At 45.0% G+C, this 14,681-nt stretch overlaps 2 protein-coding genes across 5 annotated transcripts in view; one reads left to right on the top strand and one right to left on the bottom strand.

Moving 5' to 3' along the window:
• Nucleotides 1-812: 812 nt before the first annotated feature.
• On the bottom strand, nt 813-8,970 carry LOC110297670 (zinc finger protein OZF). 2 transcript variants are annotated; one of them, XM_029479731.1, is made up of 3 exons: nt 8,863-8,970; nt 2,510-2,556; nt 813-2,415 (listed from the first exon to the last, which is right to left on the bottom strand). In XM_029479731.1, the coding sequence occupies exon 3, from the start codon at nt 1,821-1,823 to the stop codon at nt 945-947; it is 879 nt and encodes a 292-aa protein (XP_029335591.1). In that variant the 5' UTR covers nt 1,824-2,415; nt 2,510-2,556; nt 8,863-8,970; the 3' UTR covers nt 813-944. The 2 variants fall into 2 exon arrangements, with proteins under 2 accessions (XP_029335591.1, XP_029335590.1); XM_029479730.1 differs by having other exon boundaries at nt 8,856-8,970.
• Nucleotides 8,971-9,026: 56 nt separating this feature from the next.
• Nucleotides 9,027-14,681, top strand: part of LOC110297740 (zinc finger protein 565-like) — a 7,853-nt gene continuing 2,198 nt past the window's right edge. Inside the window, exons 1-3 of one of the 3 annotated variants that reach the window (XM_029479736.1) lie at nt 9,027-9,183; nt 9,320-9,411; nt 12,083-12,127. In XM_029479736.1, the coding sequence (XP_029335596.1) occupies nt 9,355-9,411; nt 12,083-12,127 (102 nt within the window). In that variant the 5' untranslated portion in view covers nt 9,027-9,183; nt 9,320-9,354. Of the gene's footprint in view, nt 9,184-9,319; nt 9,412-12,082; nt 12,128-14,681 lie in introns of those variants that run through there. The other 2 variants (XR_003837176.1, XR_002378323.2) reach the window with 2 other exon arrangements.

The raw sequence follows: 14,681 nt of genomic DNA on the forward strand, positions 1-14,681 counted from the left end.
AGCCCTCCCTCCCTCCCTCTGTCCGTCCGTCCCTCCCACCGCTTGCTGTCCTCTCTCAGGTGTTGGTCTGCATTCTTCTGATGCATCTCAACATTTACATGTATTTATACCATTATACACTGAGTTTCCAGAAGGAAATTTTAACTTGAAAGTCACTGTACTGTATGCATCCTGTATATTGAGTTTCCCCACATCACTTCCAGAGTCCTTCCAGTTACGCACACACCTCATCTGTTGCGTCTGCCAGATGTCTGCGTAACAGTCCACCAAAATTGTTCTCATTCCATTCCCAGCAGGCAGTTCAGTTCTAACACGTGGCTAGTCTAAATTAAGTCATGGTCAGTTTCCTAGTGCCTCACCTCCTGAGCATAAATACTCATGAGGACTTCTAAGCATTTTCAAATGTTACAAGGAATGTTTTCCCACTCCCAAAGTCAACCTTGTATAAAGTATAGCATTTCTTTATTCTGCTTTCAATAACCCCCATATATTTGACTTTTACTATCGTTTATAGTTTGTGGTGTGCAGGTTTCACCTCCAAACGTCGTCTTGGTGTTCAGCTGAAGCAAGTGTTTTCATGTTCCAAGTCCTAGTAAATGGACAGTGTTACTCTATAACGTCTGTCTTCGGTCCCTGGACTAGTGACACCCCGCAGATCCACGCTGACAGCCGTCACAACAGGCCTGCCTGTCTGCCTGCCACTCTTGACCGCAGACGACTGAGTTCACAGTTCAGCACTGCTCTGCTTTGCCGCTGCATTCGCTGATTGCAGGCTTGTATCATACACACGTCTTTCCCTTCATTGTGGATTCTCCGGTGTTCACGACATCTTCTGTTAAACGTTTGGCTGATTTATGGCGCTTAGCCTCAGAATGACCAAGCGATGTGCTATGAGGTGTAAATTCCTAATGAACACTTCCCCGTACTGAAGATACTCAGGGCATTTAATGAGTATGGATTTTCTGGTGTCTAATGTGATGGGACTTCTGGCTGAAAGCCTTCCCACACTCACTGCACTGATAAGGCTTTTTACCTGTGTGTATTCTCAGATGCAGGGCCAGGGTTGAGAACTGAGAAAAGGCCTTCCCACATTCATTGCACCCGTAGGGTTTCTCACCCGTATGGCTCCTCACATGCACGGTTAGAGATGAACTCTGAGAGAAGGCTTTCCCACACACATTGCACTCATAAGGCTTATCGCCTGAATGGATTCTCACATGGACAATCAGCGACGTGCGCTGCGAGAAGGCCTTGCCGCACTCGTTGCACTCGTACGGCTTCTCCCCAGTGTGGATGTTTTGGTGCTTTATCAGGTACTTTTTCTGGCCAAAAGCCGTCCCGCATTCATTGCACTTGAAGGGTTTCTCTCCGATGTGAATCTTCTCATGCTCGGTCAGATTGGATTTGCCACTGAAGGTTTTCCCACACTCCTTACATATGAAGGGCTTCTCTCCCGTGTGAGTTCTCTGATGTCTGATGAGGTTTGACTTCTGAATGAAAGCTTTCCCACAATCTTTGCACTCAAAAGGTTTCTCTCCAGTGTGAATTTTCTGATGCGTAAGCAAGTTTTCCTTCTGGCTAAAGGATTTTCCACAGTCACTGCACTCGAATAGCTTCTCTCCGGTGTGAGTGCTCTGATGCTTGATGACATACTGTTTCTGGCTAAAGGCTTTCCCGCACTCGTTACACTCAAAAGGTTTCTCTCTATTATGGAAATGCTCGTGCTCTGTAAGATTCGATTTGTGGCTGAAGAGTTTCCCACATACCTTACAGGCAAAGGGGCTTCCCCCGCTTAAAATTCTCTGCTGGCTGAGGTGTGACATCTGAGTGGAAGCGTGATCTCATTCACAGCGCTTCTCTCCAATAGGGAAGTCCGGACAAACGAGGCTCTGCTCTTGACTGAGGATGCTTCCACATTTCTTACAGTCCTAGGGCTTCTTTCCGTGTCTGTCTGCTCACTCAAATGCAGGGCAAGGGAGAAGTTAAGAGAGCTTTATCAGAACAAACTTTCTTCCCAGGGTAAGTTTAACTGATAGTCGTCAATGTTGGTTTTGAGAAGTTCACTTGCTTTCCTCCAGCAAGGCCGAGAGCGCCGCCATCTGGCTCAAGGCTTTTCAGTACTGCTGAGCTACAGACACAGGGCTTCCTCTCAGCATGACTTCTCTGCTCAGGGAGACAGGACACTTAAGTAAATGCTTCTTTTCCGCTGGTCTGTGCTGTCCACTAACAAACTGCAGGCATTTCCACACTGCACTTATAAGACATTCTTACCAGGAGTAGGCTATGGTGGAGGACTTCCAAACTGTATAAAGCAGAGGATGTGTTCCCATACAACTGTTCAAATCTAAATTATGTTTCAAGCTCAAAACTTTAAGCTTTGAACAATGTTTTGTCTTTTAAAAATTGAAGTCTGTTCTGCAAAAAGAAAGGAAAGAATTGAAGTCTGTGAGCACAGAAAAGAGTATTCCACTTCCTGCGTTCACCACTCCCTCTGGTGGCGTCAACTGACCTCCAAGATGTGGGTGTGGCTGTGTGCTTCTCACTCCTCAGCTGCTTCTACAACAGATCACAAAGAACCATTTAAAAGAACATGGCTGGTAGATGGTAAGCACTCAACAAATTCTACCAGTTAATATTACTTAAGTATTCCCTGATAACTGAGGACTAGCTTCCTAGTACTAGAGCATGCTGTGCAAGTTTCCAAGAGACGGAAGCAACCAGGGTGACACCCATGAACCTAACCACAGTCAGCATGGCGAGCTCTCCCCGAGGGTAACAACACCCTTAAACCATAACAGCCAGCATGGCAAGCTCTCTCTTTGGGTTTAATAGTGGCACTCATATCTTGGTGGTAATCAACAGCTTTCTAATAGTACTTAAGACATACTCAACAGGAGGGAAACAACGTCTGGTACTGGAGACCTAGCCAACTCCCTGGGGTTAGTGAGGTTATAGACCTAAGAGGAATCCCTACCACTGGCACCTTACTAAACCAGCCCAATTTCTAACGATACTCTAAATATGTACCCTTAAACCCAGTTAACTGTGGCTCTCAAAAAACCTCATCAAAAACCCTTCTCTTTACAATAGACGGAGACCATCCCAGAAGCCATGGCTGGTCAAAATGCAGAGCACAACTGACTGTAGGGTGACAGCCCCAACAGACATGACACTTGCACAAGAGCGTCACGGAAGAGGAGGTGGACAGTAAGAGCCAGAGGGGATTATGTCTTCTAGAACTGGCAGGGAGACTTTGCCTTTGACACTCAGCCACAGGCCTGCCAAAACAGGACCTGAGCAGGTCCAACACCAATAGACACAACAACATCAAAGGGAGACCTCTCATCAGGCCCCACACCTAAACAAAGAACTACCAGCAGCTAAGGAATGCTGAAAGAACAGGGCTTCCCCAGAGATAGCCCTCTAATTGGTTATCCAATTCCATTTAGTCATCCCTGAAATCATATACACACCAGTAACACTAAATGAACTGCGTACATACATACATATAAAAGAGGCCATGAATCTGAAAGGGAGCGGGGGAAAGGAAATGCAAGGACTAGAAGGGGAGAATTATGTAATTATACTTTAATTTCAAATATATGTATATACACATCATATCAAATATATACATATACTTATGCATATATATATATATACACACACACACTCACACACATATAAATATAGATACATCCCCATTATGAGGAATATACACACACACACACACACACACTCCCCATTATGAACAATAAAATTTCAGGTTTTTTAGTATATAGCTCATTGGCATGTTTGCCTAGCACTCATGAGGTTCTAAGTTAAACCCTCAGGCACACACACACACATACAGGCACACTTGTCAGGTTTGTGCACTGTAACCTCAGCATCTTTATAATGTTCTTGATCAGTTATAATGTAATCCATCTCACCTGCCTTTTACCAGTTCAGTTCATTCCCTGCCCCCAACACACACACACACACACCTTTCCTGTCTGCCCCCACAATGGAGCCTTTAGAGTTTTGAGTGTTCTACTTCTACTATAGCTTTTCTTCTACTGTCCTTCATCTCCTTTGTAAGACACTTGTGTGCCTGCAGGCTTTTTTGGTATTTTGTAATACACACCAGTTTGTTTGACATTTACATCTTCTTGGTAGCTACATTTAATGAGCTTCGCCAAACAAGCCGTCTTGCTCACACTCTCTCTGCCTACATCTTGTGAATAAGATATTAGCTCTGAGCTACCACTCCAGCACCAGGCCTGCCTGTGGGCACACTCCCCACCAGGACAGCCATGGACTCACCCTCTGAAACTGTAAGCAAGTCTCCAACTAAATGCTTTCTTTAACGAGTTGCCTTGGTCATGGTGTCTCTTCATAGCAATAGAAAAGTAACTACAACACAAAGCATATCCCGCACGGGACAAGTAAAGACTGTATCTTGCCTAACAGCACGGGTAGCTCCTCATGGGGCTCAGCAACAGTGTTTGGCCCAGCAGCTCTGGAGTCAATCCCCAGTAGCAGCAGCAGCACTATTTATATCAAATTCCAAATAAACACAAGGGTGTCCCCATCTCAATACTATTTAATATAAACAACACGGTATCTAGGCCAAGAAAAAAGTTAAAAAAAAACTAAAAAGCGCCGGGCGTGGTGACGCACACCTTTAATCCCAGCACTCGGGAGGCAGAGGCAGGCGGATTTCTGAGTTCAAGGCCAGCCTGGTCTACAAAGTGAGTTCCAGGACAGCCAGGGCTCCACAGAGAAACCCTGTCTCAGAAAGAAAAACAAAAAACAAAAAAACCAAGAAACAAAAACTAAAAAGCGTCCTATATTCTAATAACTATCACCACATTCACTGTAGCACTCAGAAGGAATAACAGTAACAATAGTAACAGAACAAAACCTCTGTAAAACTATTAAAGGCTGCTGAGATGGCCCGCTGTGCAAACCTGACAGCCTAAAGTCAGAACCTAGAAGTCACATACACATGTAAGAAGAGATCTTACCGAGCTGTCTTCTGGCCCTCACAGATGGCACCTTGGCTCCTGGGCACCCACCTATACACCTGGCACTCACAATAATGTTTGGGCTGTTTTTAATGTAAGCATTAAGATTCCAAATGCCAGCTGAACAAAGCACATGCTCACGGATAGGAGTGTCTAACATCATAAAGATGCTGCTTTCCTCTAAATTATTTTATAGATGTAATACAATCTCAATAGAAATTTTTAGGGGGGCATTCTCCCTTCCTCAGAACTAGATAAGCCAATCCTAAAATTTACATGAAAAAAAGAAAGAAAAGAAAGAAAGAGAAAGAAAAAAGGAAGCCTATCATCCCAGTTGCTCATGGTCTGAGGCAGGAGCAGGCTGAGGGTGCCAGCATGCCTGGATTATTACAGGAATGCTGTATTAATGCTGTAAGGGGGGGGGGTCTGAACTAAGGCCCTCACACTGGCATGGCAGGCACTTTACTGAAAGGAACCAGCTCTCCGGACCTTGGGTAATACTAATAACAATGAGCCGACCTCAAGGCCTAAATGTATATAACCTTGGTAGGGGTCTGGGAATCTTAAATCAGACTGTTAACTTGTTTACAGAGAAGCTATCCTACGTTACTGCAGCCCTGTGAGGGAGTTTTATTTTATTTTCAAGATTTATTTATTTATTATTTATTTATTATATAGAAGCACATCAGGTGCACCTCAATAAATACCCCGTGAAGTTCCTTAGCAATCTTTTGAAGATAATAGCTCCTAATCCACAGAAACGTCTATGTGACTCCTGTCGAGTCAGTCAAGTGCCACTCTTCTTTGACAAGCCCACGCACGTGCTATGGGATGCCTTCCTTTCTGGGTGCCCTCATGCCTCTTGACCCTTATGATTTTAAGTCTGTGTTAAGGTATCTTCACGATGAGGACGTGTGTCTCCGATGGAAGACTGCTGCTCGCCTAGCATACCGGAAGCCGTGAGTTCAATCCCTAGCACCACAGAAATTGGTTGTGTTGGCACACATCTGTAACTCTACAGGTCTGGAAGTAGAGACAGATCAGCCATAGCTACTACATAGCCAGTTAAAAGCCAGCCTGTGCTAAATAATACCCTGTCCCTAAAAATTTTAATAAACTCCGACTTTGGGGCAGACAAGATCACCAAGTAGAGGTGGATACTGAAATACTGAGTTTAATCTTTCTACCACCATAGTGGGAAGAGAACCAGCTCCTTCAAGTTGTCCTGAGTGCCTTATGCATGATGCGTCACTCAAGAGAGCACACATGTTCAGATAAATCGAGGAAAGGGAAGGGAGAAATGTAATTAAAATACAATCTCAAAAATTGCAGAATATTTTCTAAGTTGGAGCCACCTGAGTCATGGTTCCTAAAACATTAAGGAACTGCTCAGGCTGCTGCAGGTGACCATGGAGTTCTGCCCCTAGGCCTGCATCAGCTGACAAAATGATCATGTTATACTTCCTTTTAGGAAACCAGCACAGGGAACAGGCGAAGACTATACAATGCTGAGCATGGCGGCACAACCCTGTAATCTAAGCACCCAGGAGGCAGAGGTGGAAGGACTGCAACAAGTTCAAGGCCAATCTGTCTGCAAAGCTAAGCTATACAGGGTAACCAGGATGACAGTCAGCTGATCTCAGAAAAAATGGTAAATTAGTGCAAGTGAAAATATGGTAGGTTGGCTGACTTCACATTCAGTAGCTAAGTGTAATGGAACTTTACAAAACACAGCCAGCCTAGCTGACTAAAGCATCCTGTAGTTTGGTGGAAAGAGAATAGCTTATGGGCTCATGTATTTCAATAACTGGTCCCCCGTTGGCAGGACTATATGGGAAGAATTAGGAGGCGTGGTCTTGTCTGAGGAGGCGTGTCACTAGGGGAGGGTTCTGAGGTTTCAAGACTCTGCTAGTGCCCAAACTTACACAGGCACAAACATAAATAAATGATTTAAGAAACTGACTTTAGAACATATACTACACTCATATGTATAAGTTATAAAGTAAATGGGGTTACTTGCCTTTGGCCTATCCGTTCTAGTATCCCCTCTCCCACAGTAACAATTATTTTCTCTGTGTGTGAGTGTGTACACACATCTATCTATCTATCTTGAAGCTTTTTCCCCAATAGAAAGAAATTCAAAGACAGCTACCTTCTTCCTGACAAGTCTATATTCTGAACCTTGTCCTACTAAGTCTGAGTCCTTTCAGTGTCTCTATAAAGCTCCCTCCTCAGTCTTCTGCACAACCGTGTATTTTACTGGATAAGCTTATCATCATAGGTCAACTGAACCATCCTTTAATGGATGAGCATGAAATGTTTCTAATACTTTTCTAGGCTAAACTTTGCTGTCATAAGCAAACTTGTGTCTGTATTGTTTCACTCAAACAGAGTAGATACATTTGTAGCATTAATTTCCAGAACTGTGGGCTAGGGATATAGCCCAGTCAAGAGTCAATACACAGCACCTCCGAAAAAATTGCAACAAGCAAACCCTCACATTCTAGCTGCTTTTCTTTGGGCGATTTCTTGTCATTTTGTTTTTGTTCTTCAAGACAGGGTTTCCTGAAACTCTGAGATCCAACTGCCTCTGCCTCCCAAGTGTTGGGAATTAAAGGCGTGTGTGTCCAGCTTCAGTGATATTTAAAAAACTACTTTTGTTTCATTTTTTGTTTTTTGTTTTTACAATGTATCAACTAGTGGCAGCTATTCATAAATTTGAAAGCTACTCACTTGCAAATCTTAATTAGGTACTGCTTAACTTTTTTTACCATTAGGAGAAAAGCCAAAGCTGTCAATGTCTTTAATGACTGCCACAGCAGGGAGAAGTAGCTTTTCACATGTGCTACACAATTCACAGAACTGTACTCATGAAGGAGTTATGACACCTACGATATAGCACAGTAATCACTAAGTTTTTTTCAAAAAACTAAAAACATGGACCAGTGAGAGAGCTCGGGGTGGGGGTGGGGGGCTGCAAAGCCGCTTTGCTTCCAAGGCTGACAACCAGGATTCCGACCCTAAACCCACACGGTGGAGGTCAGAACCGATTGTGGCAAGCATGCCCACACAAATAAATGTAAATAAATATATGCATGCTTTAAATGAGGAACTGTGCCTAACCTAAATCTAAATTAGACCCCTTAATCCTGAGTTTTTAGTGAAATGACGCTCTTCAAACCGAAACCCGAATTTGCCTAACAGCTCTATTAAAGTACCTCAAAAATCAGAAATGGAGTCTATGGCTGGCACCCCCGGGACAAACAATTCCAAACCAAATGTTTCCTTAATTAAGCATGACAGAGTAATCTGTATTCTACCTCCATAAACAACCGCGTTTTAGTACACAGACCGTCTTTTAAAATCTAAACATGTTTACTAAGGCTTTCTGCACATATCACGAAATGCATTTGCGTATAAAACTCACCATCAATAAATACAGTTTTAAAATTATTTAACCCTTAGCTTCGTCCCACCTTTCAAGTAATCAAATAAAACGGATGCTCTTCGGGAAGATGGCCCCGTTATAATTATCAGCACTTTCGACTCCGGAACTACCGCGCAGACGTGATACTTCAACATGGGTCTCCTCATTGCCTCGTGAAGCATAGCCACCCACAATCCTACACCCAGCTCCACACCCACTCAATCATTCCAAATAGTGGGTTAAACTTTGCAGTCAAATTCGGTCTCAAACGCTCAAGCGTTCCTCAGAGGCCGCCACCTCCGCCTTCACCAAGACCCGATGCTCTTCAGCCCACTCCCTGACCCCCGCGCTACACCCCCAAAGATCGGAAACACTGCCCTCCAACCTCCCGGACCCACCGACCCAGGACGCCCAGATCCCACCTCCTACTTTGGCGCCACGTGGACACGACGGCCGTGCTGACCCGCGGACAAAGACCAAAATGTCCACTCGCTGCCCCTGCGTCTGCGCACTCAGGGAGTGAGTGAGCACTCCCAGAAGTCTCCGCGACATCTCAGGGCTTGTTCACTGAAGCCTAGCCAGGCTGTTGTCTATTATCGGCAATACTGCTTTTCCGACTTTGGACTACACTTCCCACAAGGCACTGCGGGTCGCTTATCCGTCTCCCACGCGCAAACCTGGCCGCCTCTTGTGATTTGGGGTTTCTTAGAGTAGATTGTTGTCACTTGGACCCAAATAAGCTCACGCCTGGTAAGATGTTTGGAGTGGGGTCTTCCTCTTTGGTACTTCACGGGCGGCGTCTCAATAATACACTGAGCCCAGACCCCAAGGTGAAAGGACACCATCTTTGTCCGGGGCTAATGTGGCTATGGACTACGTTTCCCAGAGTCCATAGCGAGCTGACGTTGCTGCTCAACTTTGATGAAACCTTTAACTTTGGCTGAAGCAGGATGCGCGCACCTTCTACTGAGACTCAAGGTGAATGGTCTGGGGAGTACTGAGCGGGGGACCAGGCGTGTCCTGAACGGGGTTGTGCACGCTAAAGCAGGACTGGACTGCGGGATTCTAATTGTGGTTTTGATTGTGGTGGTGACCGGTTGTCAGTGCTTACAAGTGTGCTGTTGTAATCACCTGTCTCCAAGGTGTATATCTGATTGTTGCTGTGCAAACATATGTGATGTTATGTGTTCCGGGATCTTGTGATTGTGGAAGTGGTATCCCGTGGTCCTGTAGTGTGTTGTGTGCTCGATAACCTTTATTCCTGGGGTTGTGTGGATATAGTTGTAACTGTGACTGTGTCTGTATCTCTGGGTTAAGTGACCTTGTGTAGTACTGTGTGCAGTGTTCTGTGTCCCTGGCTCTGCGTCGGCAGTGCGTGAGTATCCTTGTATTCTTGGAGAGAAGGGAGAAAGAAGGAGAAGGACTTTGTGACAGCGTGTAATGCTGTGTGTATGCGGGTGTGGACTATCTTTGCTAAAGAGTGACTGGCTCCTGAGTGAATGTTCAGTTATGGCTGGATGATGCAGACTACTGTGCCTTCTGCGTGCCACCGTGTGTGATTGTGACTATGTAAGGAGGACCTTTAGGGATGTTAGGAAAGTGATTGTACCACAGTGGCGAGCAAACTGCCTGGGATGTATGGAGGTATGTAACTGTGACTGTGTCTTTGTGCATCTCAAGAGTGGATGAATGGAGCTTATCCATTGTGGTACATATTCCTGTAATCCAAGCATTTGGGCTTCTGAGGCAAGAGATCTCAAAATCAAAGCCAGCCTGGGATACATTACCAAAAACCTGTCTCAGGAAAAATAAAAAGCAGGTAGAAGGATATTGGAGAGATGCCTAGGTGGGTAAAGTTCTTGTGGCACAAGTCAGTTGTCATATTGTGTTTGTAATTATCCTGTAATCCAAGCTCCTACAGGATTCAGAGACAAGCATTTCCAAAACCTCTCAGATAAACAAGCTGGGAGTGTGTAGCAGTGATCAGACTACAAGGTAGAAGGCTAGAACCAACACCCAAGACTCTACTCTGCCCTCCACAAAAATGGCATTGCACACACATACCTGAATATGTGCACACACACAAAGTTAAAAAATTATTTCTAGGGCTGGAGAAATGGCTCAGTGGTTAAGAGGACCAGGTTTCATCACCCATGTGGCAGCTCACAGCTGTCTGTAACTCTTGTTCCAGGGGATCCAATTCCCTCATACAAGCATACATGCAGGCAAAACACCAATGCACATACAATAAAAATAAAATAAATTATTAAAAAATTTATTTCTTAAAAAGTGAAGAGTTGGTGTGTGGATATTTTCATGTGACGTATCTTGCAGCAGCCAAATGTAGTGGGTCTGTGACTACTGTTTTGGCCCCAGCAGGTGCCGTAAAGTTTGGGCAGATTCTGGCCCTGGACAATAGTGACCTCAGCTTTTCAAGGTGATACTGAGCTTGGACTGAGTGCCCAGCCATGTCTGACCTCTGTCCCCTGAACACCAGGATAGAAGAACAGCTATCCAAAACTACCCTGCTCACTCATGTTTCCTTTCTTCCAACCCTTTTCTAAGAGGATGATGCTGAGCCAAGACTATATAGCTCAGTGGTTAACTATTGACTATCCAAAGCCAAATTCAAAAAGCACCCCATTTTATTCTCCTTTCCCTGAAACTTTTTTTTTTTTTTTTTTTTTTTGAGGGAGGAGAGGGCTTTTTCATGAAAGGGTGTCTTGGTTAGGGTTTTACTGCTGTGAACAGGCACCAAGGCAACTCTTATAAGGACAATATTTCATAGGGCTGGCTTACAGGTTCAGAGGTTCAATCCATTATCATCAAGGTGGGGAGCTGGGCGGGGGTGGTGCACGCCTTTAATCCCAGCACTCAGGAGGCAGAGGCAGGCAGATTTCTGAGTTCAAGGCCAGCCTGGTCTACAAAGTGAGTTCCAAGACAGCCGGGGCTATACAGAGAAACCTTGTCTCGAAAAAAACCAAAAACCAAACCAAAACAAAAAACAAGGTGGGGGCATGGCAACGTCCAGGCAGGCATGGTGCAGGAGACGCTGAAAGTTCTACATCATCCTCTGAAGGCTGCTTGGAGAAGACTGACTTCCAGGCAGCTAGGATGAGGGTATTAAAGCCTACACACACAGTGACACACCTACACCAACAAGGCCACACCTACTCCAACAAGGCCACACTACCAAAGAACAAGTGCTACTCCCTGGGCCAAACATATTCAAACTACCATACAGGGTCTCTCTTTGTAGCCATGTCTATCCTGGAACTAACTCTGTAGACTAGGCTGGCTTCAAACAGAGAACTAACTGTGTGTGTGTGTGTGTGTGTGTGTGTGTGTGTGTGTGTGTGTTTGCACGTGATCTGTGAGCCTCTGTAAAACAGCCCTAGCATTCCCTCTGTTACCGAAGATCTTTAGTTATTCCAGTGATTTAAATACACTCTGTCTGGAGCCATTTCCACCTGTATCTCTTGTTCTTTTATTTTCTTCCCATGGTGGGAGCGGGCAGGCAAGCACAAGATTCTTGCTATGTTACCCAGGCCTGGGATTCTCAGAGTTCAGGACTGAGCTTGTCTGTCAGTCTGTCAGTGTATTGGGAGCTTAACTCCTCCTTTTCTGGGACTCTTTATTTATCCGGAAGGAGAAGTCAGAAGGTCAGGTTGTACTGAACGCCATGGCCCATCAGGTAGGTTGAAAGTTCATTTTATTTATGTGTTTGTTTGTTTGTTTTGACTTTTTGAGACAGGGTTTCTCTGTGTAGAGTCTGGAACTCCCTCTGTAGACCTGAAACTCACAGAGATCTGCCTGTCCCTGCCTCCCAAGTGCTGGAACTAAAGGGATCGTCTACCACTGCCCAGACTCTGTTTACAGGCAGGCAGGCAGGCAAGCAGGCAGGCAGTTAGTCGGTTGGTTGGTTGGTTGGTTGGCGGTGGTGATGTGGTGTGCAAACTGCTGTACAGTGTGGAGGACAGAATGGTAACAGGAGTCACTTTTCTCCTTATATCACGTGGAGCCCAGGATCAAACTCAGGTCGTCAGATTTTGCAGCAGGTGACCTTACTGCTGAGCCATCTTTCCTAGCCCCATAACTCCTTCTAACCCTTCAGAACATATGCCAAAATGTCCTCTTTATGCCAAAATGTCTGCTCTCGGGGAGCAAGTGATGAGTGATGGGTCCCCAACCCTATCGGTGGCTCCCTCTTCTCAGCATCATATACAGTGTTCTCACAGAAGAGCAGATGAAAGGAATACCTTCTCTTGAAAAAGATGATAGCTTCTTTTCTCATAACCATTAATGAAGAGACGGTCTTTTCCGGTGACTTTCCTATACTGATTTATTTCGCTCCCTCTTAAAAACAAAACAAAAGGAAAGAAAAAAGAAACCTATTTCATGGGCTGGAGAGATGGCTCCATGCTTGAGGACACTGGAATGGGCTGGAGAGATGGCTCCATGCTTGAGGACACTGGCATGGGCTGGAGAGATGGCTCCATGCTTGAGGACACTGGCTTTACTTCCAGAGGATCTGCATTCGTGTCCCACACCCACATGCTGGCTCTCAACCATTGAACTGCAGTTCCAGGGGATCAGAAGCCCTGTTCTGACTTCCACGGGTATCAGGCACGCACATGGTGCACAGACATATGTGCAGAACACCCATACACATAAACTAAAAACCATATTTCCGAAAAAACAAAAAACAAAAGAAAACAAAAAAAACCCCAAAGGGCCAGGCGTGGTGGTGCATGCCTTTAATCCCAGCACTTGGAAGGCAGAGGCAGGTAGATCTCTGAGTTCAATCAAGGCTAGCCTACTCTCTAGAGTTCCAGGACAGCCAGGGCTACACAGGGAAACCCTGTCTTGAAACGTCCCTCCCTCCCCACACAGAATCCAAACCAAACAAACAAACAAAACCCCACATGTCTATCGCACGCATATGGTATGAGAAAATAAACACCGATATATTCGCCGCCCAAATGTGCCATCTAACATCCTTACAAGTGGAGTGACTGCTTTCTATTTGCATGCAGCCTTTGATACTTTTTGGGGGAGAAGGGTTGTTTTAAGATGGGTTAGCATAGGCTGCTTGCTAAACCAGCTCTGTGTGCGTAGCCAAAGATGACTTTGAACTCCTGACCCTCCTCCTGCTTATACCGCACTCTGCCAAGTTCTAGGATGATAGGTATCCGTCACCTCCGCCATGGTCTCAGTAACTTATGAGACCCTGCTCGGCTGGATTTTGTTTCTTTTCCAGTCTGAATGAGAAGCAGGAGAGTCCTGCTCCTCAGAGGACAGTATTGATTGACGCTTGGTCGTGTTCGTCGCTTGTGGTGCAGAGTGAAAGCTGGAGCTTCCCGTATCCCACAGTGCCTTTCTCCATCTCTGCGTTGTAAAGACGTTTTCCTGAGTGGACCAGCTTGGGAAACCTGAGCCTTTTCATCAGTTATGGTCTCACTGGAAATGGAACAACCAGCCAGTCTCCTGAGGCAGAGGCAGGAGGATCTCTGGGTTTGCATAGTGAGTTCTGGGCCAGTCAGGGTAACACAGTGTAACCCTATCTCAAAGAAAATGAAAAGAAAAAGGGGAGGAGACAAATATTTTTTGTTTGTTTTGCTTTGCTTTTGTTGCTTTAGATTTATTTATTTATTTATTTATTTTATGCATATGAGTACACTGTCACTGTCCTCAGACTCACCAGTAGAGGGCATCGGATCCCATTACAGATGGTTGTGAGCCACCATGTGGTTGCTGGGATTTGAATTCAGAACCTCTGAGAGAGCCAGTGCTCTTAACCTCTGAGCCATCTCTCCAGCCCAAGATACATATTTATAACCCCTTAATCTCAGATCTTGGGAGGTAGAGGCAGGAGGATCAGAAGTACAAGATCATTCTCAGCTATAGAGTGTAAACAGGCCTGTCCCCATAAGACCCTGTCTCAAAAAAAAAACAGCAGAAGGAAAAAAACCAACAAATAACCCGTTAGGTACTAACGATCTCACATGCTGTGTGTGAAAACTGCCGATGCAGTATTAGTAGTAGATGAAAGATGGAAGAAAGGCTGGAGTAGTAGGGTTCACCTACCATGTGTGAGGTACTGGCTTGGGTCTCCAGCACTCAAAAAGAAAGAGAATGGGAAAGAACAGATACAATCAAGGGATTCATCTCATGATTGTACAAGCAGACTGCTACACCATTGGCATCATCACACTGCTGTTTTTCTTTTCTTTCTTTTTTTTTTTTTT

The sequence above is a fragment of the Mus caroli genome, chromosome 7, assembly GCF_900094665.2.
Source record: "Mus caroli chromosome 7, CAROLI_EIJ_v1.1, whole genome shotgun sequence".
NCBI classification, from domain to species: Eukaryota; Metazoa; Chordata; class Mammalia; order Rodentia; family Muridae; genus Mus; species Mus caroli.

What these genes read in the sequence shown, in the direction of transcription:
- LOC110297670 (XM_029479731.1), bottom strand. Translation starts at nt 1,823, where the DNA reads ATGTCACACCTCAGCCAGCAGAGAATTTTAAGCGGGGGAAGCCCCTTT.